This window comes from Apodemus sylvaticus, chromosome 1, assembly GCF_947179515.1.
Source record: "Apodemus sylvaticus chromosome 1, mApoSyl1.1, whole genome shotgun sequence".
In the NCBI taxonomy this organism is placed as follows: Eukaryota; Metazoa; Chordata; class Mammalia; order Rodentia; family Muridae; genus Apodemus; species Apodemus sylvaticus.
The window spans coordinates 27,845,973-27,872,620 of NC_067472.1; the positions used below are offsets into that span (position 1 = coordinate 27,845,973).

Here is a 26,648-nt window from a genome sequence, read left to right on the forward strand (position 1 = left end):
TAGATAGTACTTTTTTTTTCTGCAGCCCATAAGTGACATTTAAGTGTATTCCTGCTCATGATGTCTTCCACAAACAAGATGTGATCAATGAAACAAGGCAACTTTGGAGCAAGAAGTCATTGTAAGTCCAGAACACAGCCATGGTTATTGATGTGGGAGTGGTCATTCCTGGAACCTCTGGGTGAAGCCAAGAGGAAAAGACTCATATCCTCAAGTACAAAGCCTTTTCAAAGGGACTCAAAGTTCTTGGTTCAAGTTCAAACTCACCAAAGTAGGCACAAGATGTTCTCATGCTTAATTTCACCTTAAAACGTGGGAGTTTCATTGCTGAACTCTACTGGGTTTGTCCTGTTCTGTCAAACTAGAAAGCTGGACAAGACAGCCAAGACTTTCATCTCTCAGAGAAAACTATAGGCAAATCCCCAAGTTAATCAATCTTTCTACTTAAATGAACTTTTTTATTATTAATAATTTATTTATTTTTTGCATTCCATATTTTATTCCCTCCCACCCCCGTCCACCCTCTGACTGTCCCACATCCCTTACCTCTTCCCAACCCGTCTCCACCTCCCACCCCACCTGACCTCTAAACTTCCTGGGGCCTCCAGTCTCTTGAGGGTTAGGTGCATCATCTCTGAATGAACACATACCCAGCAGTCCTCTGCTGTGTGTGTGTTGGGGGTCTCATATCAACTGGTGTATGCTGCCTGGTTGGTGGTCCAGTGTTTGAAAGATTTTGGGAGTCCAGTTTAATTGAGATTGCTGGTCCTCCTACAGGATTGCCCTTCTCAGGTTTTAGCAGTCTTCCTTTATTCAATAAGAGGAGTCAGCTGCTTCTGTCCATTAGTTGGGTGCAAATATCTGCATCTGACTCTTTCAGCTGCTTGATGGGTCTTCTGGAGTGCAGTCATGCTAGGTCACCTTTCGTGAGCATGCCATAGTCTTTTGAGGCCATGGTAGTGAGATTTCTGTTTATAATTCTCCTCAGTTCACAGTATATGAATCTAAACACAAATACTTCAGATAACAATTTACTTTTAATACAACTTTCATGGAGGTTTGAATGTAAAAAAAAAATAACAAAATAGCAGCAGACAGAGAAAATGGTTCATCTCAGCACCTGCAGAGTATAACAGAAGCAGTCTCTGAAACCTGCTGGCCATTTGACCCTCGCTTAGCATCATCTGCCATTTGCTGGCAAAGAGAACACACCAGGAATTGCCAGTGTCAATACAGTTGGCATTCATTTTGTGCCCATCACGGGTGGTAGGCACTCCGCTCTCTTCATTGGGAATTCTGGAGTGAGGGAGTTTTCACTCCAGACGTTGTCCTTCATTTTCATTACTGAGGTCTGAGGTTGAGTTTTCACGGTCCTCCCGAACCATGGCCTGAATATTCTCTACAACGGCACGACAGTTGGCTTTTTTGAGACCCCTGATTAAAGCCGCGTGGGCACCGTTCTTCCCGTGAGATTGGTACCAGCACTGGAGCAGCTTAGTCTTCTCCTCAGCTGTGTTTTGGAAGTTGTCATGCTTGATTTCATCTATCTTGGATTCTGAGATGTCATTTTCCCGAGCAAATTTTCTAACTTGGCTGATGGTCATCTGTTCAGCAATTCTCGAGATGTATTTATCCAAGTTAACATCTGAAAAACAGAAAATAGTCTCTGAAAATATCTAAGAGAAACTCCCATTACAGAAGCTCGGTTCACTTCTCCCCATAAAGTTTAGAGTACAGGTGAGTCCCCTAAGGTAAGCTTGAGTTGTCCTACCAAACTTGCTGTAGCTTGTATACTTTACTCTCTGTGCCAGACGTGATACATGGCATCTATGCATTTATGAAATCAGAAGCTTGATCTGCACTGGGAGTTGATCCTGTGCCACAACACTCTATACCCAAATATTGTCGGGAGAGAGCTGGTCTCCCAGGAGAGCCAATACACTTATGTGCACAGGTAAGAACACCACTTATGTTGAAATTCCTGGCCCAGGAGGGACCCGCCCAGAGACATCAGGACATGGGAATCAAGGAACGGCCAGGGACAGGATACTTACAGTTTTTGTCTACACCCAAGAGCAAATTCCTCTCAGAAAGAATTGGTCTCCCACACTACTGACATACAGGCATGCAGGAGGGACAAGCCACAGTCAGAGACAGCAAGACCAGCTGATAACCAGAGGGCGAGTAGCAAGGGCAAGAACATAAGAAACAGAAACCAAGGCTACTTCACAGTTTCAGAACCACCACATCATCTCCCACCACAGCGAGCTCTGGATATCCCAAACCACCAGAAAAGCAAGACTATGATTTAATTTCACATCTCATAATGATGATAGAGGACTTTAAGAAGGACATAAGTAACTCACTTTAAAAAGTACAGAAGAACACATCAAACACTTAGAAGCACTTAAGGAAGAAACGTAAATATGCCTTGAAGAATTACAGGAAAACATAACCAAACAGGTGAAGGAATTGAACAAAACCATCAAGGATCTAAAAATGGAAATAGAAACAATAAAGAAATCACAATGGGAGGCAACCCCGGATATAGAAAACTTAGGAAAAAGATCAGGAGTCATAGATGCAAGCATCATCAACAAAAGATAGAAGAGAGAATACAGAAAGATAGAAGAGAGAATCTCAGGTGTAGAAAATACCATAAAATATTGACACAATAAAGAAAATGCAAAATGCAAAAAGCTCCTAACCCAAAACATCCAAGAAATCCAGAACAAAATGGGAAGACCAAACCTAAGAATAATAGGTATAGACAAGAGCAAAGATTCCCAACTTAACGTGCCAGTAAGTATCTTCAACAAAATTATAGAAGAAAACCTTCCTAACCCTAAGAAAGAGATGCCCCTGAACATACAAGAAGTGTAAAGACCTACGAATACATTGGACCAGAAAAAAATTCCTCCTGTCACATGATAATCAAAACACCAAATGCAATAAACAAAGAAAGAATATTAAAAGCGGTAAGGGAAAAAGGTCAAATAACAAATAAAGGCAGGCCTATCAGAATTACACCAGACTTCTCACCAGAGACCATGAAAGCTAAAAGAACCTGGGAAAATGTGTTACATAAGAGAACACAAATATCAACCCAGGATACTATACCCAACAAAACTCTCAATTACCATAGATGCAGAAACCAAGATATTCCATGACAAAAACAAATTTATATAATATCTTTCCACAAATCCAGCCCTAAAAAGGATAATAGATGGAAAACACCAGCACAAGGAGGGAAACTACACCCTAGAAAAAACAAGGATGTAATCTTCTTTTAACAAACCCAAAAGAAGGTAACCAAATGAACATAAAAATAATATCAAAAATAACAGAACTCAATAATCACTATGCCTTATTATATCTTAAGATTAATGAGCTCAATTCTCCAATAAAAAGACATAGAATAACAGACTGGGTATGGGAACAGAACCCAGCATTTTGCTACATACAGGAAAATCACCTCAGTGTCAAAGACAGACACTACCTCGGAGTAAAGGTCCAAGCAAATGGTCCCAAGAAACAAGCTGGACTAGCTATTGTAATATCGAATAAAATCAACTTTTAACCAAAAGTTGTCAAAAAGGATAAGGAAGGGCAATTCATACTTATCAAAGAAAAAAATCAACCAAGAAGAACTCTCAATTCTGAACATCTGTGCTACAAATGCAAGAGTACCAACTTTCATAAAATAAACTTTACCAAAGCTCAAAGCACACTTTATTCCTCACACAATAAAAGTGGGAGATTTCAACACCCTATTCTCATCAACTGTCAGATCATGGAAAAACAAACTAAAGAGAGACACAGTGAAACTAACAGATGTTATGGACCAAATGAATTTAACAGGTATCTATAGAACATTTCATCCTAAAACACAAGAATATACCTTCTTTTCGGCACCTAACCCCATGGTACTTTCTCCAAAGTTGACCATATAGTCAGTCACAAAACAAGCCTCAACAGATACAAGAAGATTGAAATAATCCCATGCATCCTATCAGATCATCACAGACGAAGGCTGGTCTTCAATAGCAACAAAAACAGAAATCCCATTTACACAAGGAAGCTGAACAATGCCCTACTCAATGATAACTTGGTCAAGGAAGAAATAAAGAAATTAAAGACTTTTTAGAATTTAATGAAAATGAAGGCACAACATACCCAGACTTATGGGACACAATGAAAGCAGTGCTAAAAGGAAAAGTCAGCTCTGAGTGCCTCCAAAAAGAAACTGGAAAGAGGCTACACTACCATCTTAACAGCAAAACCTGAAAGCTATAGAACAAGAAAAAGCAATAACACCAAAGTGGAATAGATGGCAGGAAATAATCAACTCGGGACTGAAATCAACCAAGTAGAAACAAAAAGAACTGTACAAGGAATCACCAAAACCTTGGAGATGTTTTTTTGAGAAAATGAACAAGATAGATAAACCCTTAGCCAGACTAGCCAGATGGCACAGAGAAAGAATTCAATTTAACAAAATCAGAAATGAAGAGAGAGACATAGCAACAGAAACTGAAGAAATTTTTAAAAATCATCAGATCCTATTACAAAAGTCTATATATATTAACCAAAACTGGAAAATGTGGATGGAATGGTCAGTTTTCTAGACAGATACCAAATACTGAAGTTAAATCGGGATCAGATAGACCATCTAAACAGTCCTATAATCCCTAAAGAAATAGAAGCAGTCATTAAATGTCTCCCAACCAAAAAAGACCAGGACCAGATGGGTTTAGTGCAGAATTCTATCAGACCTTTAAAGAATACCTAAAACCAATACTCTTCAAACTATTCCACAAAATGGATACAGAAGGAACACTACCCAATTTGTTCTATGAAGCCACAGTTGCACTGCACATTCTTCCTTGGAGATGAAACAGTTTCTGTCTAATCAGGAACTTGTCACAATTTCCTTTCATATAGGACTTCATAAGAGATGTTTTTCTGCTCCTATCATGTTTAATGTTCCAAATAGATTTTAAAAACTGGTTTAGTACACATTACTTTAGATTCAGAAGATATCATGAATATTTAAGAGGCATTTAACTATTGTAGATTATTTTAAGGACTTAAAAGTCATATTGCAAATTTAAACATTCTTTCCATTATATTTCATTTAAAAATATACACACAAATTCATGCAAAACTAAAACCTCCCCAAATCTGAACTTGAATGCAAGCATAACATGGGTCCAGGCATATATGCACACATAACCACAAAAGCAGATATTTGCAGATGTGCTTATAGCTTAGTACTGAAAGTATACAGAGTCACACTGATTATAGTAAGAAGTCGAATTTCACTTCACATTATACTAGTGCATCTTTTGAAGTTTGTATACTGGACATGTATTTTCTATTTTAAATAAGGAATAAAAGTGAATGGCAAGATAGATATGAACAGACTAAAAGGCCATGGAGCCTGGTTCTTTTGCTTCTGTGACCTCACCTCTTTCTCTCTCCCTCCCTCCCATTCTCTCTCTCTCTCTCTCTCTCTCTCTCTGTGTGTGTGTGTATGTGTGTGTATACATGCTTGTGTTATGTCTGAATGTATGCTTGTGCCATATGCGTGCATGGTGCCCATAGAATCAAAACAAGGGGTTACATCCCTTAAAACTAGAGTTACAAATGGTAGTGAGACACTATGAGGATGCTGGGACTCAAACCCAGGTCTCCTACAAGAGTAGCAAATGCTCTTAATTGATGAACCATTTATATATATATATATATATATATATATATATATATATATATATATATATATATATATATATATTTCCAATGTGGAGAATACTTTAAATGACCGAATATTATATGCAGAGGATTGTATAGAGACTTCTGATGTTTGGAACAGGTTTTTTTTTCCTAATTAAATAAAAAATGTGTTCATTAAAAATAAATGAAATCAGAAGCTTAAAAAGAGATCACCTCTAATGCCCCCTAGAGACTTAATGACCAAACCCACAATCCTTAAAGGTCAGTTCATCCTATGTCTAAGTCACAGGTCAAGGGACAGGGCGGAACAGAATTGGACATGTCATTGCAGAGACGAGAGCATATATAGAGTTTATGGTTCCATTTGATCAGGTTCCAAGGGGTTCTGTGAGACAGCTAACTGATTATGAGAATGTTTTCCTTAAACCTGTCATCATATATGGTTTTACCACTTTCATCGCTTCCTAGTATATTTTAAATTGAGACTGTTATTAATTTAAGCTTTTGATAGAACTGAAAGTTCAAATAACAGGAAAGCTGTAGGTGTCACTGAAATTCAAACATGATTTCACTCTAAAATGTTAGAGCCTGTTCCAAGTTAGGCCTATTCTGATAAAGTAAGTCACTTCTGTGAAATAAAATAATAAAAAAGACTTACCTGAGACATTCATTGGCATGCTTTCCTGGGAAGAAAAAAATCAGAGGCAGAGAGAAAAGAAACATATATGCATGTTATTTAATTTTTTTCTAAATTCAGAAGAAAATATCATACAATTGCGACATACACACACACACCTCTACACACACACACACACACACACACACACACACACACACACACACACGAAACTAGCCTTTGTGGTTAAGATAAACTCTTTCAGTCATTCAATTTTGATTCTGAAAGGTTCCACCCTCTGCGTTAGATACAATGTAGCATTAGCTCTGGCCAGCTGGAAGGAGCCAGACTGTGACCTTTAGGTGGATTTTAAGAGCAAAATCTTTGCTGAGGGTTGGAAATCCGAGTCCCATGCTTTGACCAATGACGTTTCCATGTAACTGGGAACTTTGCACGTACCCGTCCAGCTCACACAGGTAGGCGTTCCTGCTCCTCCATTGCTCTTCACAGTATTTATGTACAGCCTTACAAGGATTTATTTTATTCTAGTAAGTATCTCTTGCAAGCTTGCCTTCAGAAACCCAACTTTTCCAAACAACTTCACAATATGCTTTGAGGCTATTTAAAACTATCTGTTCAGTCTGTCTCCTTACATCTAAAGCCCCCTCCCCCAACCCTTTGAGCAAACAATGTAAGCAACCCAACTACGCCTGAGACTCCATTCAAAATTCTATTTTACAAGCTAACGTTAATGCGCAGCTTTTATCTTAAACTGTGCTCCTTAATCATGCCTCTCATCCACAATGATGAGATGTGTGCATGGGTGCTGTGATAATTCAGTCTAACCTCATTCCCTGGAAGCAGCCAGTAGGCTGACTGCGACCTTGATAAATATCCATCGTAAATGGTGAAGGCAACATATGAGTACTGGTTGATTAAATCTGCAAATGACTGTGAGCGTTCATCCGGGTCAGCAGGGGTGAGAAAGCAGCTACTTCCCTTGTTAAACTCTGGTAAAAGAGTTGTTAGCAATAAGTTCCCTTATCTTTTCCAATACCATGCTCTATCGTGCAGCTCAATAGAAAGCAGGAATGGTCTTCAATTTGAGAAAGAAGTGGACAGGTCAGATGCAGTTCCACCTAGACCCAAAATGACTATAGGAGGCAGACCCTTTTGTGTAACACCCCACCAAAATGTACTAATTAATACACTGTGGTGTATTAATTCATCATTAATGTTATTTTAACGTGGGCATGGAGGAACACGAGACTCTGTACTTTCATACTCACAGGACTTGGGATTCCAGATTCAGGGTCATCATGATGCCTTTTCCAGCACTTTTTATATATAAATACTGAAAGATCCAAGAGAGTTCTGTCAGACTCAAATGCCATTCTTAGGACGTCCTCACACTAAGAGAACTAAATTAACATGTTACTTCAGATCACACTATCAGGAAACATTCAGAGCAAAATCTTAACTCCTTCTGTAACTCCAGCCCCAGCACATCCAACAGCATCTTCTGGCCTCCCCAGCACCACAGTCAAATACATTTCCCTGCACCCCCATATTTAAAAATAAAAACAAAAGTCTTAGTGATATTAAGTTATAAAAAGTAACAAAATACTGATATACAAAAGGAGATAGATAAAAATAAACCTTAAATTGGTAACGCATTGAATTCTTAAGACAAGAGCTAAAAGTAAGCTATTTAAAAGAAAAATTAGAAGATTCAGTCATTGAAAATTGGTGTATCTTATCATCTCTAGGCGTTCAGATGCTTTTCCAGAATAATTCCAATGGTACCCAGCCTTCCCTTAAGTACTGATATTGTTAAGTAATCTTTGAACAAAACTTGTCATACATTTTAAAGACACAAAATAAGGAGTGATTTTTTAAAAAAAAAATAACCATTAAAATAAACAGGTGGCTGAGGGAGGGCAGGCATAGAGAAGGCTGGGTTTACTGGGTGTCATTATAACACACTGCTTGGCTTTCTGGGCTTTTTCAGTGGGCACAGTGGCTACTTATCAGGTCACTTTAATCTACATTTTGAACAAACTTAGTACTTACCAAATGATATTATCAAAACAGGGATGAGCGACAACCACAGGAAATGGTATTTGGAACCTAGGAATATTGGATATTGTATATGAAATTAAGTGTGTTTTAAGAGAAGGAGGATCTCTGTTCTCTCAATCAATAGTAAACCAATGATCTTTTTATTCTGACTTGTGAGGATGGGAAGAGGAAAGGAAAGTAGTCATAAGAACAAGTGATTACTTTGTTTCTTGCATTTGGCATTGCTGGTCGGTGTGCAGTGCTCAAGGGTTCCATGTTCACACCTAGGGGAAAAGGCAGAAGAAACTCAGAAGGCTTGGGTAGATCCCTTCCCCATTTTTTCCAATGTACACTAGATTCTGGATTCTTTATCTGGCCTCTCCTTCCTGGCCCTTTTTTCCTCTCAGATATTTCTAGATCACCATCTAAAATGCACACAAGCTAAGGAGTGTGACTGAGTGTTTGGTGGCAAATGTTAAATCTGTTCTAAGATTTAGGGGCTGGAGAAGTGGCTCAGTGGTTAGGAGTGCTGGCTGCCTGTGGAGAAGATCAGAGTGCAGTTCCCAGAGCCCCGCACCAAACAGCCCACGGCCTCCTGTAACTCCAGCACCAGAGCATCCAACAACATCTTCTGGCTTTTCCAGCACCACAGTCCCATGCATAGCCCTGGGCCCCCATATTTAAAAGCTGAAAACAAAAGTCTTGATGATAGCAAGAGTTTAAAAAAGTAACAAAATACTGATATGCAAAAGGAGATAGATTAAAAATAAACGTCAAATTGGTAGCACATTGAATTCTTAAAATATAAGAGCTAAAAATAAGCTATGTTTTGTTTTTATTAGGTATTTTTATTTACATTTCAAATGTTATCCCCTTTCCTTGTTTCCCCTCTGAAAACCCCCATCACATCCTCTCACCTCCCTGCCCTGCCATTCCCCTACATTAGGGCATTGAGCCTTCACAGGAACAAGGGCCTTTCCTCTTACTGATGGGCCAACAGGGCTATCTTCTGCTACCTATGTGGCTAGAGCCTTGGGTTCCTCCATATGTACTCTTGGTTGGTGGTTTTGTCCCTGGGAGCTCTGGGGATATTGGCTGGTTCATATTGTTGTTCCTACTATGGAGCTGCAAACCCCTTCAGTTCCTTTGGTCCTTTCTCTAGCTCATCCATTGGGGTCCCTGTGCTCAGTCCAATGGTTGGCTGGGAGCATCCACCTCTGTATTTGTCAGGCACTGGCAGAGCCTCTTAGGAGACAGCTATATCAGGCTGCTGTCAGCATGCACTTGTTGGTATTTGTCTTAGCCATGGTTTCTATTCCTGCACAAACATCATGACCAAGAAACAAGTTGGGGAGGAAAGGGTTTATTCAGCTTAACTGTGGAAACATTGCTGTTGATCACCAAAGGAAGTCAGGACTGGCACTCAAGCAAGTCAGGAAGCAGGAGCTGATGCAGAGGCCATGGAGGGATGTTTCTTACTGGCTTGCTTCCCCTGGCTTGTTTAGCCTGCTCTCTTATAGAACCCAAGAATACCAGCCGAGGGGTCAAACCACCCACAAGGGGCCCTCCTCCCTTGATCACTAATTGAGAAAATGCCCTACAGCTGGATCTCATGGAGGCACTTCCCCAACTGAAGCTCCTTGCTTGATGATAACTCTAGCTTGTGTCAAGTTGAAACACAAAACCAGCCAGTAGAGTATCCAAAAGAGTGTCTGGGTTTGGTAACTGTATATGGGATGGATCTACAGGTGGGGCAGTCTCTAAATGGCCTTTCCTTCAGTCTCTGCTCCACACTTTGTCTCTGTATCTCCTCCCATGGGTATTTTGTTCCCCTTTCTAAGAAGGACCAAAGTATCTAGACTTTGGGCTTCCTTCTTCTTGAGCATCATTTGATATGTGAATTGTATTTTGGGTATTCCAAATCTCTGGGCTAATATCCACTTATCAGTGAGTGCATACCATGTGTGTTCTTTTGTGATTGGGTTACCTCACTGAGGATGATATTTTCTAGTTCCCTCCATTTGCCTAAAAATTTCATGAATTCATTGTTTTTAATAGCTGAGTAGTACTCCATTGTGTAAACACACCACATTTTTTTCTATCCATTCCTTTGTTGAGGGACATCTGGGTTCTTTTCAGCTTCTGGCTATTATAAATAAGGCTGCTATGAACATAGTGGAGCATGTCAAAAACTCAGGTGACAGCAGATTCTGGTGAGGATGTGGAGAAAGAGGAACACTCCTCCATTGTTGGTGGGATTGCAAGCTGGTACAACCACTCTGGAAATCAGTTTGGCAGTTCCTCAGAAAATTGAACATAGTACTACTGGAGGACCCAGCTATACCACTCCTGGGCATATACCCAGAAGATGCTCCAACATGTAATAAGCTATTTTAAAAATAACGTATTAAAAACAATTTCAAAAAAATAAATGTTTAAAAAAAATCTTAAAACTTCCTTCAGGTATACACCACTGAGGATGCTTCCCAGAGCCCCAGCAGGAAGTGATTGGGACAATCAAGAGGCACTTGTGGGATTTTCTTCAGCTAGCTAAACTCTGCAGGTTCACAGCCGACCTCTTCCTGAAGCCTAAGCAGGCCAGGGTGGGAAAGCAGTTGACCTGTAGGAGCCTGTAATCTCACCGACAGCACAAAGATAATTACACTATCTACCCCAAAGAGAGCTGGTGAAAAAAAATTAAATGGTGATTATAAAGCATATGGAACTATTATTGTGTTATTACTGAGCTCAGTTAGCTACTTCCCCACAATCCACACCTTGCCTCTCAGACACTTGGGGTTGGAAAGAGAGGCAACACAAATGTTTTTCCTAATAATAAGACACAAAGCAGCATGTCTCTAATACATCTAGTATTAATATTAGCTTAGTATTAGATGAATGACCAGAAGGCTCTGAAGGTGAGTTACAGGGTTAAGGAATGGCAAGGAAATAGCAGTCCTAAACATTCTATACAATGCCAGTCTCCCACAAAACAAAAGCTGCATATCTTTCAGTGCCTGGAATCGAACCTGAGACTCTTGGCGCGCATGCCGGACAAGTGCTCTACCCCTACCCTGTTCACGCCCATTTGCAAAAGCCATGTTTGCAAAATGTATTGCCTAGTGCGGGTCTCTAGAGAAATGTGGCAGGTGCAGGGAGTTCATTAAATATTCTTTGCTTTTTGTGAGTGACGAAACTGAAGTCCAGACAGGATAAGTGATCTGCTCAAAGTAGCTCAGTTAATAAGCAGACAAGTGAGCAGTACAACCAGATTTTCTAGATCTGAGTCAAAAGCAAGCCCCTTAGCGTCAAGGCAAAGTCCTTATCCAAATTCCTCCCAGGCTTTTCTGTCCTCCGGCAGATAAGGGAGCTTCTTATGCCTCTTTAAAGCTGTTGGTCTCTGCCTGAACTCACTTTCCACCCACTTGTAGTTACTAATGCGTTTTCTTGCCTCCTCCAGACTCCCACCTTTCAGACAGAGTCAAAAGGTCTTCCTGCATAACTCGCACCAATCCGAGCACAAATGTCTCATGCTTGACATACACCATAAGGAGCTGATGTGCAATGAGCATTAATTGGTTTTTTTGTTGTTGTTGTTTTGCTTTTTTTGTTTGTTTGTTTTTTTAACTTTTGGCTGACTTTGCCCTAGAACCAAAACCTTGATGACAGTCACTTGTCTCCCATTACAATGGTCAGCAGCTAACAACATCACTTGTACAGGATCTTTTTGGTAAAAAGTGCTCAGTGGTGTTTGCTGCTGATTGGTGCTAAGTCAGTGGTGCCTTGCTGCTGATTGGTGCTAACTCAATGGTGTTCAGTGCTGATTGGTGCTAACTCAGTGGTGGTCAGTGCTGATTGGTGCTGACTGAACAAATGGAGGCGAGATAAGACTAGAACTCAGTTCTGAACTCTCATTCAGGGTGGCTCTACTCTAGGAAGGAAGGCTGTCTCATGTCATAGCGAGTGTCTTAAGCACCGGATACTAAGACTTACAAGGTACATTGAACACAGTGTTCGCAGCCAGAAGAATCGCAATAGAAGTTTGGTTTGCACTTGCACTTGGTATCCTGGGTCCGGGTACAGTTTGTTTCCACTTCTAAACCTGGAAAGCCAGTTTATAAAGTTTTAATTGTAGTAGCTAGTTAAACATTAGTGATGCAAAAAATGGCCAGGGGCTGCATAGATTTATTTTTTTTAAGATATAGCTATTACACTATTACACTTTTAATAACAATGTTTACAAACCAAAAAGCGGTACCAGAATAAAAGATAGCCATTTAGTAGAGAAGTTAGTGCATAGATAATCCAGAAGGCCAGGCACTTTCTACCAAACCTTGCACCTTAAATACATGGCCTGGAAACCACCGTCATCGTCATCGTCATCGTGCTTCATAAGTCTAAACTAGGCTTAATTCGACAAATGTTCAGGCCTCGCCTGGAGATTCTGCCATTTCTTAAAATCCATTCTGGCCTGGGGAAGAGATTGAAATAGCTACAAAAATTCAGGTCCCCAAGTAGAAAGATGACAGATGGGATCCCCGAAGATGAGGGGACATCCTCGCCACATTGTGAGTTTCTTTGTAAGCCCATGAACAAGAGCCACAGACAAGTTTAAATTGCAGTAGAGGGCGAAAGGCATCCATGGGTGGCTTGGACTGCGGCTGGTGCGCCTCTCCGCGTCGGGTTATTTCGTCCTTAGCTTCCATCTGGAAGAATCGCTGAGAAGACCTTTCCAATCGATTCCTACCTTATGAGATGGCTCCACATTACCCAGGTAGCCTCATTCTGCTCTTTCCTGCATGCCAGCATGGGGCAGGGAAAGTGCCAGTCTCAGACTATATCGTACGTGGTTCTACACTGGAGGCTCAGGATCGGCCTCTTTAAATTGCATCATCGATACATACCATGCCCTTCGTCACATAATGTGCATCTTCTACATTTATCAGAATAATGTTTCTTGTCCATGTACTCCTTCCCTTCGGTGCAAGGAGCGCAGGTTGGTGCACCCCCATTGTTTGTGCAGTCCTTAACTTTTTGTTCACCTATCATGAAAAAATAAAGGAAGAGAGGGAGCGAGGAAGGGATGGAGGGAGAGAGAGACAGACACACACACACACACACACACACACAGAGAGAGAGAGAGAGAGAGAGAGAGAGAGAGAGAGAGAGAGAGAGAGAGAGAAGTTGAATTTCTGGAGTAAGGGCAGTGTCCTTGTTAACAGCAGGCAAAGTATGTAAGGACGATAATAAAGAATCTTAACTTCAGGAGACATTGTATTAGGCCGATTATATGCAAATGCAATGTAAAAGACAGCTATTTGGGGGGAAAATCACATCAAGAGCCAGCGGGAAGAAATACCCGCTCGCCCCTCACCACCCGAGGCACTCAGCAGAGCATGCACTACATCTCACCTGTGCAGCACAATGGAGCTGACCCACCATGCGGGGTTACGGATGAAGGAGAGTGTGTATGTGGGAGAGTCAGCCCTGTCTCGTCTGCTGTGTGGTGGCTTCGATAAAGGAGAGATCCCCTCCCCTCCCTTTTGCCCGGCCTCTGGTGGCACACTGAAAGGCTGGACCCAACAGAATCACAAGAGAAGAAGATCTGTCCCCACCCGTCACCTGCTGCAGCCCTTGGGAGAGCGAGCCCTGCACATAAGAGAGCTGGCCATGGGTGTGGGAGATGTAGGTGAGCGGCCCTGTCCTGAGAGCCTGAGTGGAGGAGATCCAGCCCTACCTCTTGTCAGCTGAGTGGTGGTGTGGCCCAGCTGAGGGAAAGACACCCTCTTCCTTCCGCTGACCATCACCAGCTATGGCAGACAGGAGACCTCACCCTAGGATTATAAGAGTGGGATAACTGGCTATGACCTTCACTAACAGAAACACTTGGGAGAGCAAGTCCTGCAACTCACCTGGGCAGCAGAGTAGAGCTGGCTCGGCTGAGCCAGGCCTGTGGGTGTGAGACCGTGAGAGCTTGCAGGCCAACCAGCTCAGACTCCTCTCAGGCCCTAATCAGGCCTTTGAATTGACCCAACCCAGCATCTACCCCTGGATGAACTGTTGGAGTGCAAGAAGGGGCCGGTCCTACAGACCCCAAACTACAGGCTCTCCATGACACAGGGCAACAACAGGATATCTGAGGAGTCCCAGTGAGGCTCCAGTATTGACAGAGTAAGAGAAACCAAAGGCCTCCTACCACACCAATGAATCATTGCAACCAACATTTGCAAAGAATGAAGTGTGGACAAGAGGGAATAAATACTTTGGGACACATTGACACACTACAGCTTCCACAAGAGGATCCCGCCCCCCCGCCCCCCCACCCCCACACACACACAATTCTAATAGAAAGTTAAAAAAAATAAAGCCAGGAAGCCTTGCAAAACAAAGGGGCAAACAATATTCTTATAAAAGTGAGATAGTTAAGCTGGGTAGTGGTAGCTCATGCTTTTAATCCCAGCAGAGGTGAATGGATCTCTGTGAGTTTGAGGCAAACCTGGTCTACAGATCAAGTTCCAAGACAGCTAAGGCTACACAGAGAAACTCTGTCTCTAAAGATTTAAAAAAAGTTAGTAGGGTAGTTAGCCACAGAGACACATGGGGGAAGGATCAATTCGAGTGGCCAATGGGGGAAGGGTCAATTTGAGTGACCAGATGCAATTCTGTGACAGGAAGGAGAAAACAGGTCACGGAGATGGCTGTCCTTGGTCACTGAGACAACCGAACAAACTCACTTTTTTTCTGATTCTCATTTTATCTTTCAAAGTCCACAAATTGTGCTTATAGACAACACAGTTTAAACAAAAGAACACTGGAAGTTTCTAGAAATCTTGATCAAAATTGAAGTAGTTGTGAAATCTTTGATAGAGCACTAGTATCTGTAAGCCTAAGTTTTTGTCATGCAAATGATGAGGACTCCTCTGTCTTTGTGCTCAGAGCCATGCTCAGGCCACAGGTAGAATAGTCAGTGTTTCTTCTCTCCCCTTTCAATTTCTTTTCTGCCCAGAAACACAGGATGTTTTTGTTTTGTTTTGTTTTGTTTTGTTTTGTAGACAAACACAAAACTCTAATAAATTTTGTTTACTATTTCTTTGTTATTCTCATACATATTCATGTTTGCTTTGATTTATTAAGTAAGTCATTCTACCTCTGTGACTAAGCATTATAGAACAATGCCTCCTGGAAAGGTTGCATATTTCACAAGCTTTTACTAAATGCCTATTATGTGCTAAGGGCTTTCTAAGAGCTGAAGGGAATCCCGCTGGAAGTGAGACAAGAGGTTAGTCTCCAGGGCTTTCACTTTCTCAGGCAGAGATGAGAATCAGCAGCGAGTGCAGGGGGAAGCTAGGGTCAGTGAGCAGTGTGCTCAGAGCAAAGGCTGCGAAGGCACAGGGCAATGTAGCAGACTGCATTACTAGTACACCTCGATGTTAGCAGTGTAACTAACAATTAGCTCGAGCCATGAATATAAATGACAAACGCAGTCAAATCTGCTCAACATGCGCACCGCAGCAAATGGAATCTATGCTGCGTTCTCCAGAGCATGGCTTGGAGAATTACCTCACAGGAGTCCTACTGATGAACCGCAATGTTTACTTGGTAAGTCAATTAGTAAAGTGAAAACATGGGTGACTTTTTATAACCTTTTAATAAATAAATAACAAGTTTGTTTTTAAAAAGTAAAGCGTGAGAGTCTAGAGCAAAAGTAAAATAGTCCCTCAGAGCCAGACAGCCTTGCATTGCAGGGGACAGAGCAGAAGAGGCATTGCGTTTCCTTAAGGAGACGTGATACTGTCGTTTGAGGGAACTGAAATATCTCACCAGCTAGGTTGTAGAAAGTGTCTAGCTTTATATGGATATAATTAACCACAGATTCTTTCCTCTAAAGTACACAATCTAAATTTACAAAAATACAAAAAAAAATGGTTATTTCCATGAACATAAGGTCTCAAAATGCATCATTTTCTGAAAGCCACACACATACTTATTGCAGAAAGACAGGAAAAGCTAGGAAAATATTAAAAGCACTCACATAGCAACTGGCTTGATATATTTATTGTCTAATTTTGTTGCATTTCTTTGCATAAAAATAAACCAAAATATATACCATAGATATGTATAGAAGCAACAGATAAGTGTGTATGTATGTATGTATGTGTATATATGTATATATATATATATATACATGTATAGAAGCAATAGATAAGTGTATATATGTATGTGTATAATATAAAAAATGAACTGTTGGGTTTATCCTATTGGATATCAGAATGTGATAAAGACTTTTCAAGTGTTTAATTTCTATTTTTTTTTAAAAGTTTTATATATGTATACAGTGTATCTTAATCAAAAAAATGTCATAGATGGGACCTCATGAAACTGAAAAGCTTCTGTAAAGAAAAGGACACTGTCAGTTGGGCAAAGCAGCAACTTACAGAATGGGAAAATATTTTTACTAACTGTACCTTAGATAGAAGTCTAATATCTAAAACATATAAAGAAGTTAAGAAACTAGATATCAAAAAGCCCCAAATAATCCAATTAAAAATGGGACACAGATCTAAACAGAGAATTATCAACACAGGAATCTCAAATGATTAAGAAACACTTAAGTAAACTTTCAACATCCTTAGCCATTGGGAAAATGCAAATTAAAACTACTTTGAGATTCCATCTTACACCTGACTGAATGGCTAAGATCAATAACACAGTGACAGCGCATGCTGGTGAGATGTGGAGCAAGGAGGAGTGCAGACTTGCAGAGCCACTACAGAAATCAATATGGCAGTTCCTCAGAAAATTGGGAATCGATCTACCTTAAGATCCAGCTATACCACTCTTACTGTACCCAGACAATGCTCCATCCCACCACGAAGACACTTGCTCTACTATGTTCACTGAAGCTTTATTTGTAATAGCTAGTAAACAACCTAGATGCCCATCAATATAGGAATGGATAAAGAAACATGTGGTATGTATACACAATGGAGTACTACTCAGCTGTTAAAAAGTTAATGATATAAAATTTGTGAACAAATGATGGAACCAGAAAAAGATTGTCCTGAGGGAGAAAACCCAGACCAAGAAAGACAAACATGGTATTTGCATGGACACAAGTATGTATTCTCTTATAAGTGAATATTAGCTGTTAGTTAAATGATAATCAAATGATATAATTCACAGACCCAGAGACATTAGTGAAAGAGGAGGCCTCTACGGGTGGTTACATGCTTCTCCTTGTAAGGGGAAACAATATATTTTGCAGGTAAATTGGGATGGGTGGGGATGAGACTGGGAGGTATCTGGTTGGGGATGGGGAGGGATTGAGGGAGAGAGTTTGGGAAGAGAGAGAGCTGGAATTGGTGGACATTTTGGGGAAGTATGGAGACATAGTACAATGGATACATCCTGAAATCTGTGAGGCTGATCTTAGTGAGGATTCCAAGTAACAGAGGAAACAGAGTCAGAACTGGTCATCTTTTCTAGCCAGGCAAGGCTTCCAGTGGTGGAACTGGGCTGCATCCAGTTGAATTGTTGGCTGAGGGGGTACTATGGAAATTCCTAAACAACCCAGAGTGATGCTAGAACAGAAGATGCCCTCTGAAAGCTAACAGCGGGACCCTATTGCTGAGGACAACATCCACACAACTCATTGATCATAGAGACGCCAAGCTGGTACCTGCATGAGGCCTTCCACATCCCTACATCCCTTCATCCCTACAACCCTACAACCCTACATCCCTACATCCCTACATCCCTACATCCCTACAACCCTACAACCCTACATCCCTACATCCCTACATCCCTACATCCCTACATCCCTACATCCCTACATCCCTACATTCCCTATATCCCTACATCCCTACATCCCTATATCCCTACATCCCTACAACCCTACATTCCCTATATCCCTACAACCTTACATCCCTACATCCCTACAAACCTACATCCCTATATCCCTACATCCCTACATCCCTACATCCCTACAACCCTACATCCCTATATCCCTACATCCCTACATTCCTTCATCCCTACATCCCTAAAACCCTACATTCCTTCATCCCTACATCCCTACATTCCTTCATCCCTACATCCCTTCATCCCTACAACCCTACAACCCTACATCCCTACATCCCTACATCCCTACATTCCCTATATCCCTACAACCCTACATCCCTACATCCCTACATTCCCTATATCCCTACATCCCTACATCCCTACATCCCTACATCCCTATATCCCTACAACCCTACATCCCTACATCCCTTCATCCCTACAACCCTACAACCCTACATCCCTATATCCCTACATCCCTACATCCCTACATTCCCTATATCCCTACATTCCTACATCCCTACATTCCTTCATCCCTACATCCCTTTATCCCTACAACCCTACAACCCTACATCCCTACATCCCTTCATCCTTACAACCCTACAACCCTACATCCCTACATCCCTACATCCCTATATCCCTACATCCCTACATTCCCTAAAACCCTACATCCCTACATCCCTACATTCCTTCATCCCTACATCCCTTCATCCCTACAACCCTACATCCCTACAACCCTACAACCCTACATCCCTAAAACCCTACATCCCTACAACCCTACATCCCTACATCCCTACAACCCTACATCCCTACATCCCTTCATCCCTACATCCCTACATCCCTACATTCCTTCATCCCTACATGCCTTCATCCCTACAACCCTATATTCCCTATATCCCTACATCCCTACATCCCTAAAACCCTACATCCCTACAACCCTACAACCCTACATCCCTACATCCATACAACCCTACAACCCTTCATCCCTACAACCCTACATCCCTAAAACCTTACAGCCCTACAGCCATACAACCCTACATCCCTACATCCCTACATCCCTTCATCCCTACATTCCCTATATCCCTACAACCCTACATCCCTACATCCCTACATTCCCTATATTCCTACAACCCTACATCCCTACATCCCCACATCCCTACAACCCTACATCCCTACATCCCTTCATCCCTACAACCCTACAGCCCTACATCCCTACATCCCTACATTCCTACATTCCCTATATCCCTACATCCCTACATCCCTTCATCCCTACATCCCTTCATCCCTACATCCCTACATCCATACAACCCTTCATCCCTAAAACCCTACATCCCTACAACCCTACATCCCTAAAACCCTACATCCTTACAACCCTACATCCCTACATTCCTACATCCCTACATCCCAACAACCCTACATCCCTACATCCCTTCATCCCTACATCCCTACAACCCTACATCCCTACATCCCTTCATCCCTACATCCCTACATTCCTTCATCCCTACATGCCTTCATCCCTACAACCCTACATCCCTACAACCCTACAACCCTACATCCCTAAAACCCTACATCCCTACAACCCTACAACCCTACATCCCTACATCCCTACATCCATACAACCCTACAACCCTTCATCCCTACAACCCTACAGCCCTACAACCCTACATCCCTAAAACCCTACAGCCCTACATCCCTACAACCCTACATCCCTACAGCCCTACAACCCTACATCCCTACAACCCTACATCCCTACATCCCTACATCCCTACAACCCTACAACCCTACATCCCTACATCCATACAACCCTACAACCCTTCATCCCTACAACCCTACATCCCTACAACCCTACATCCCTACAGCCCTACAACCCTACATCCCTACAACCCTACATCCCTACATCCCTACATCCCTACAACCCTACAACCCTACATCCCTACATCCCTACCACCCTATATCCTTACAACCCTACATCCCTACATCCCTACAACCCTACATCCCTACAACCCTACATTCCTACAACCCTACAACCCTACATCCCTACATCCCTATATGCTCGTCTCTTTGGTGCAGGAATGTACTCTGCAGGCTCTACCGAAAAGGAAACTGGGAACCAACCCAAAAACAAAACTCTAGACTTACATGTATCCTGCCTGCAAGGATCTGCTGGGCACAGAACTTGTGGGAGTGACCAACCATTCTCTTGTTTAACTTGAGGCCCACGCCATGAAAGGGAGCCTGACACTGCCTACATGGCCAGGAATCAGAAACTGGGCAGCTCAGAGATCTAAGGTAGAACCAAAGGGAACAGGCAAAAAAAAAAAAAAAAAAAAAAAAAAAATCAATAAAATGATTCCCAATGATATTCTGCTATACTTCTAGATGGGTGTTTTATCCAGTTGTCATCAGAATCAGAGACACTCCCCCCATGGGAGTGGGTATGGAGACCCCACAGTCAGACACTCTACAGATGAGAGTGGGTTCAGAGACCTACAGCCAGATATTATGCAGAGAAAGTCTGAACTGGAGGTCTCTGTTGAGTCCCTCCCCTCAGAGCTCCAGGAAGCTCATGGAAGGGGTGGTAGGGAAAGACTGTGGAGTCAGAGGCGGTGGAGGACATCAGGGGAACACAGCCTACCAAATCAACTAAGGGGGGCTCTTATAGGCTCACAGAGACAAGCACAGAGCCAGCCTGGGTCTGCCCTTGGTTTGCATATATGTTATGATTGTTAGCTTGGTGTTAACAGTGGGAGTGGGTGTGTCTCTGACTCTTTTGCCTACTCTTGGGGCTGCTTTCCTCCTGCTGGGTTGCCTTGTCCAGCCTCAATTTGAGGGTTTTTACCTTGCCTTGCTGTGTCTTGCTTTGTCATGTTTAGTTGCTGTCTCTTGGAGGCCTGGTCTTTTTTTGAAGGGAATAGGAAACAGAGCGCAGCTGGGGGGGGGAGGGGAGACAGGAAGAGTGGAGGGAGGGGTAACTGTGGTTGGGATGATTGTATGAGAGAAGAATCTATTTTCAGTTAAAAAAATTGCTGTAAGCATACAGTGTATTTTAATCCATCACAAGCACTAGTTCACATATATTATCACTGAAAAAGTCTATATTGTGTTTTCATTATAAAGAGCCTCTCTGTATGTCAATCATTTGACACAGAGATAAGTTATAGTCTCTTCATTAAAGTTACATCCACAAAAGCATTCCCTATGGTTTCTACTTCGCTTCTTGTCCCAATAGTTGATATTCACTGACTTCAATCATTGTTAATATACTATGTTACTATCAGATCATCAGTGCTGTAAACAGACTTGAAACTAACTTAACTCTTGGTAAATGTAAAATTCAACCAGGGAGAAGACAGGAGGAGAGAGTTGTGGGTGCATGTTGAATGGCAGTTGGTATGTATTAGTGAAGGACCACAGAAAAACCTTTAACACAGCCAGAATGCCAGCCGGCAATTGCTAAAAGAAATCATATAACCAAGGACTGTGTTAGAAACATAAAAGGAAGGCTGAGCACTTAGACTCTGGTTGATACAACCTATCCCAGGTTTCCATTACTCCAGAACTTACACACCAAACTGTACACTGTTGGGTATCAAAATGGAATGCCATATACACATACTTGTAATCTTTAAGGCATTTCCAGATAAATTAATCCATTACTGTGTCGGCAAACAAAATCATTGCAGGGGTTCTCCGCCCGTGTTCCCTTTTCCTTCTTAAATGTTTGCACCATTCACATCCTACAGTGCTATGAGCATTAGCAGATCCAAACCCCAGGCATGAGAGTCCCCTTTTAAATGTGAACAAGACAAAATTAGAGTTAGAAAAGCACACAGACAAAACACATTGCCTTCGCTTTAGTTTGTACATTAAATTTTAAGCATGTAAAGTATAGTTTGTATCAAACTTTCAAAGTAGAAACACAGATTTTTAACTCATAGGCTAAATCGGTTGTCTTTGACAACTTAAGAAAAAAAAAAGAAAGAAAGAAAGAAAAGAAAAGAAAAAGAAAAAAAAGCCAGTAGATGATTCCCAATTCCTGTTTGGAAAAGGGTAACTGTTTAGGAACTTAGGTATAAGTGGGTTGTATTATAAGAAAATAATTCCTGCTAGGCTTAGTAAAATCATCTCTGTGTGTGCATGACCTGAACCAGTTTCTCTCTTTGAGTACCACAAGCCTGAGATGCTAATGATAAAACTTACAGAAGCATTCTGGAGGTCTGTTGCCTGAGGCCTAGCAAACAAATCTATATGCCACTGTGCCAACCTCTTACCCTCCCAATGCGTCCAAGATAGATATTTGTGTGTAAGTGTGGTCAGCCCAAAAGTGGAAACTACGTTTGCAGAAGCCCTACGTTTCCTTAGCCCCTCATTTCCTGGCGCTTGAAAGACTTCCAAACTGAAATTGATTTGCATTTCAAAATACTGATGTTTGAAAAACTGTTATCTGCTGCTCATTGCCTTTCTGGTTCATCTGGTCATTCGGCTGTAAAATGCAAATGTATTTTTTGCAGGCTTCAGTGCCAGGCAAGGAGATTTAGAGACAGACTGAAGAAAGGAGCTGACACAGACCCCTGAAGGTAGAAGTCCCTTGTTGAGGGAACCCCCAAATTAGTCAGGCACACCATGATCCATGATTGGCTTAGGCTTTTTAATCCTGGCAAATGGATTTTCCTTAGGTGGTAAGAAATAGAACTAAAGATGGGTCTTCTCACTTCCGATATGCACATCATCTGTAAATGATGCTCCTTCATAAGCAGCCCAGACAAATGTGATAAAGACGAAAAGAATTGTGCTTGGACAACAATTTTATAGCCCGCCTCCCCCTTCTTTGAAATGCTCTAACCTATAGCACAGCCAATAGCTGTATAACGGTCCAACACATTCTTACACATAGGGCAATCCTTCACCCTGGTTCTCACACTCATCTCTGGATGCTTCATGTGACCTACCAGGTTGGCACGGTTGACAGCAAAATGGGCCCCCTTGATATAGTCCTTCTGAGCAGTTGTTGCCAGTTTCTCGAACTCTCCTCCTCAACCCCAAACCCTGGAAGATGCTCTCAGTACCTTGAGTATGAACACTTAACTGCGAGTCAGCAAGCACCTGCAGAAGAGAAACATAATAAGGACATTAGTGATTTCTGAACCAAGCAGGGTGAGAAATATGTGTCACACACCCAGAAGTGACTAGATCTGCACACAGGCTAAAGCAAGGCATGCTGGTGGTTGCCAGGAGAGAGGCACCCTGTGCCTTGGCGGGTCCAACCGCAGGCTCTCCTAGCCTGCGCTAGGAACGCAGCCTTGGCCTCACATACTTGTTCCATCCATGGGTGATGGAGGGGAGGTTTGAGAATCCTCCATACTGCCTCCCAGTCTCTGGTTCTTCATCTGAACAGTGGACATACCCCCTGCCTCACAGGCCTCTAATGATAATTAAATTGAACCATGAATGGTAGCTAGTAAAAATGCTTCCTGTAAGTGGTAGTATTGCTACTGTTACTATTGACATGAAGTCCCCACAACAAAATAGAGGGGAAAACAAATCAAAGTAAATGGAGTTTGAAACCTAGTTTCTACCACCAAGAGCGACTGACTTTTCTGTGCCTTGATTTCTTTACCTGTTAGAGAGACTAGTATTTCCTGTCTTTACAGGTTAATCATGAAGATAAAAGCAGTCACTTAGATCAGACTTGATTCTTATGCAGAGTATGTCTGTGTTTCCTTCTTGCTACCAGTCACAGAACCAATGTTTCGCTGTTTTCAAGGATACAATAAACTTCCCGCTAAGTCCTTAGCAATCTCTTCACCCTTGTGTGTGTGTGTGTGTGTGTGTGTGTGTGTGTGTGTAATTTCTTTTCTTTATGGAGAACAAATCTTTAAATCTATGTCTAATTCTTTTCTCCTGAAGACATAAACCCACAATCCCAAGTAAAATTATTTCCATTTTATCTTTGCTAGCTATAGAGTTGGAGTTCCTTGGGAAAATAAGCGGAAAGATGTATTAAAACACATAGATGTATTAAAGCACAGCTGCATGCTTCCTTTCTTGGGATTTCTCTACGCACATTTTTAGCCTTCTGTGGTAGCCACATTTTCTTCTGGGATAGATGTATTTTAGGTTGTATCTCTGACATCCAGATTCCAAATAGGGAAAAATGACACTAAAATGTCAGGAAACATTTGACTTGCCTGGACTTTCTCACTAGAAAAGGGGACAGCTAGGATGTCCCTGAATTTTCCAGCTCCCAGTATAGTGTTCTTTCCCTGTACTCAGAGATGACTAAGAATGTATCAGACTGACTTTCTGCACTTGAGCCATTATGTGTAAAGGACAATAAGAAATACCACAAAGATGAGAAGAATTGAGCCTCAGAATGCCAGCATCACAGCCAAAGTACTGTCAACGCAACCCAACAGACATTTGTTAAGCCAGGTTATAATGACTATAAATACAATCAATTATTAACGGGAAATAGGTAAGTTCCCAAAGTCAGACTTGCATATAAATTGGTGCTTTATAACAAGATAATATGCAGGGATGTTTCACACTTTGTATTTGCCTGGTCTTTTGTTTTTCCTTTTGTAGTGCTGGGAATTGAACCCAGGACCTCATTGGAGGTCTAGAGAGTTGTCAGTTGGCAAACTATACCCACAACCTATTGTTTTTAAAACACACTGAAATCTGTACTGTTTCTTTAAGATATTTCTAACAGGGAAGCTTAAATAAACTATACTTATTGGCATCAACTTCTCTTTTCAGGGCAGTTTCGGTCTCTTGCTTTCTCAGCACCAATAGATAGGGTACTAGTCCAGTTGATGTTGGGTTGTCTTTCAGATTGGATAGCCATCAGCTATGGTGACAGGACTGGGGGCACTAGGGAACAGTAATTTATTAGGAAATATACCAAACATGAATTGTTCAAATGAGAGATGTTTTACACAAAAGCCATTTAAATTCTTATGACTTCCTACTGTTTGGCTGTGTCAAAGTCCTGTTGGCCAATGAGGGGTGAACTGCCCTCTTTGACATTCCAGAAATTGGCAACACCGTGGAAATTCTCAAACTAGAGCTGGGAGATGGGCTAGTTGGTAAAGTGTTTGTGAGGCAAGTATGACGACCTGAGTTGGATTCTCCAGAACCCTCTTAAAATGCCATGTGCTTTTCACTGGAGAAAAAGAGGGAGACAAGGAAATTCCCTGGAATGCAGTCTGGCCAAGCCAGGTGACTCAGCATGCTCCAGGCTCTGTGAAAAGGCTTCTTACAAGGAAACCAGGTGAAGAATGATTGAGGGAAATACCTAATGTTGACTTTCAACCTTCATACACAGACAGACATACACACACATGCAGACACACACACCTACATACATATACAGGCATGCACACATGTGCACATGTACACACAAATATGCACATGGGCCGGTTGGGGGGGACTTGAGAAAGAGAGAAAAAGAATCCTCAAATCAGGAAAATACCTCTAAGGCTAGAAGCATTCAATCAATATTCTTTGGTGACAACGATCAAAGCTGAGTCTAACCCACCGCGTGGAAGAGAAGAAACGGTTCCTAGTATCAGCCACGTCACTTGTGGTAAGGAGTAAATTGCTTTTCTTTCCCATCAATTCTGGTTTTTCGGTAGAAACAAGAAAATGACACAGATTGAAACTCAAAGAGAGGGCATTTATAGGGCTGGGGCTATGGCAAAATAACAAAACTAAGCTTCATGCCCAATTGTATGTGTCCTGTGGGTATGTAGCCTGTCCTTGGTGTGAAAATCTCAGCCTATGGCTGAGGAACTCATATATGTGTAAACATTCAAGGTAACAGAGCAGAAGACACTTTGTGGTTCTGGATTGTTGCCACTGGTAGCTTTCTCAGGAAAGTATGCATAGATTCTGCCTTTTGGAGCTTTCTAAAAGAAATGTAACCCCCGGCCCTACTTCATTCTGCTTTAGTTTTGAAGCCCTGAACTGGAGCCAAAATTCAACCAGGGAAGCCTGGTAGGACAGTGCTATAGCCCTAGTCATCAGGCTGAAGCCACAAGTACAAGTCTGTTGGGCTCCTCAGCGAGTTCCAGGCCAGCCTAGCGACAGAGTGAGACCGGCTCAAAATAAAAAGATTGCTATAAAAAGATTGTTTATAAAGTAATTCAAAGGTATCACACTTGCCAAGAATGCCTGAGGCCCTACTTCCTCAGCACTGAGGACAGGGAAGTATTATCCAAAATACATCCAGAGCTGAAGAATATGAACTCTGTCGTCTGGAGGAGTCAAGAGACGTAACCCAGCTGATGCTATCCCAGAAGCAGCTGTCTTTCAGATGTGGTCTCACACACACTTCAGAGATGATTTCTTCTGAAAATGTCCCTTACGTAGCATGACATCAATGAATCGTGTCAGGTGC

General features: G+C 41.8%; 1 protein-coding gene across 2 annotated transcripts in view; it reads right to left on the bottom strand.

Annotated features, from left to right (window-relative positions):
• Positions 1-522: 522 nt before the first annotated feature.
• The window catches only part of Fas (Fas cell surface death receptor), a 38,911-nt gene continuing 12,785 nt past the window's right edge, over positions 523-26,648 (bottom strand). Inside the window, exons 2-9 of one of the 2 annotated variants that reach the window (XM_052186989.1) lie at positions 23,197-23,350; positions 13,318-13,455; positions 12,407-12,515; positions 8,636-8,697; positions 8,426-8,482; positions 7,642-7,706; positions 6,395-6,419; positions 524-1,645 (exon numbers count right to left, since the gene is read on the bottom strand). In XM_052186989.1, coding sequence (XP_052042949.1) covers positions 1,314-1,645; positions 6,395-6,419; positions 7,642-7,706; positions 8,426-8,482; positions 8,636-8,697; positions 12,407-12,515; positions 13,318-13,455; positions 23,197-23,350 — 942 coding nt within the window. In that variant the 3' untranslated portion in view covers positions 524-1,313. Of the gene's footprint in view, positions 1,646-6,394; positions 6,420-7,641; positions 7,707-8,425; positions 8,483-8,635; positions 8,698-12,406; positions 12,516-13,317; positions 13,456-23,196; positions 23,351-26,648 lie in introns of both variants that reach the window. The other variant, XM_052186998.1, reaches the window with a different exon arrangement.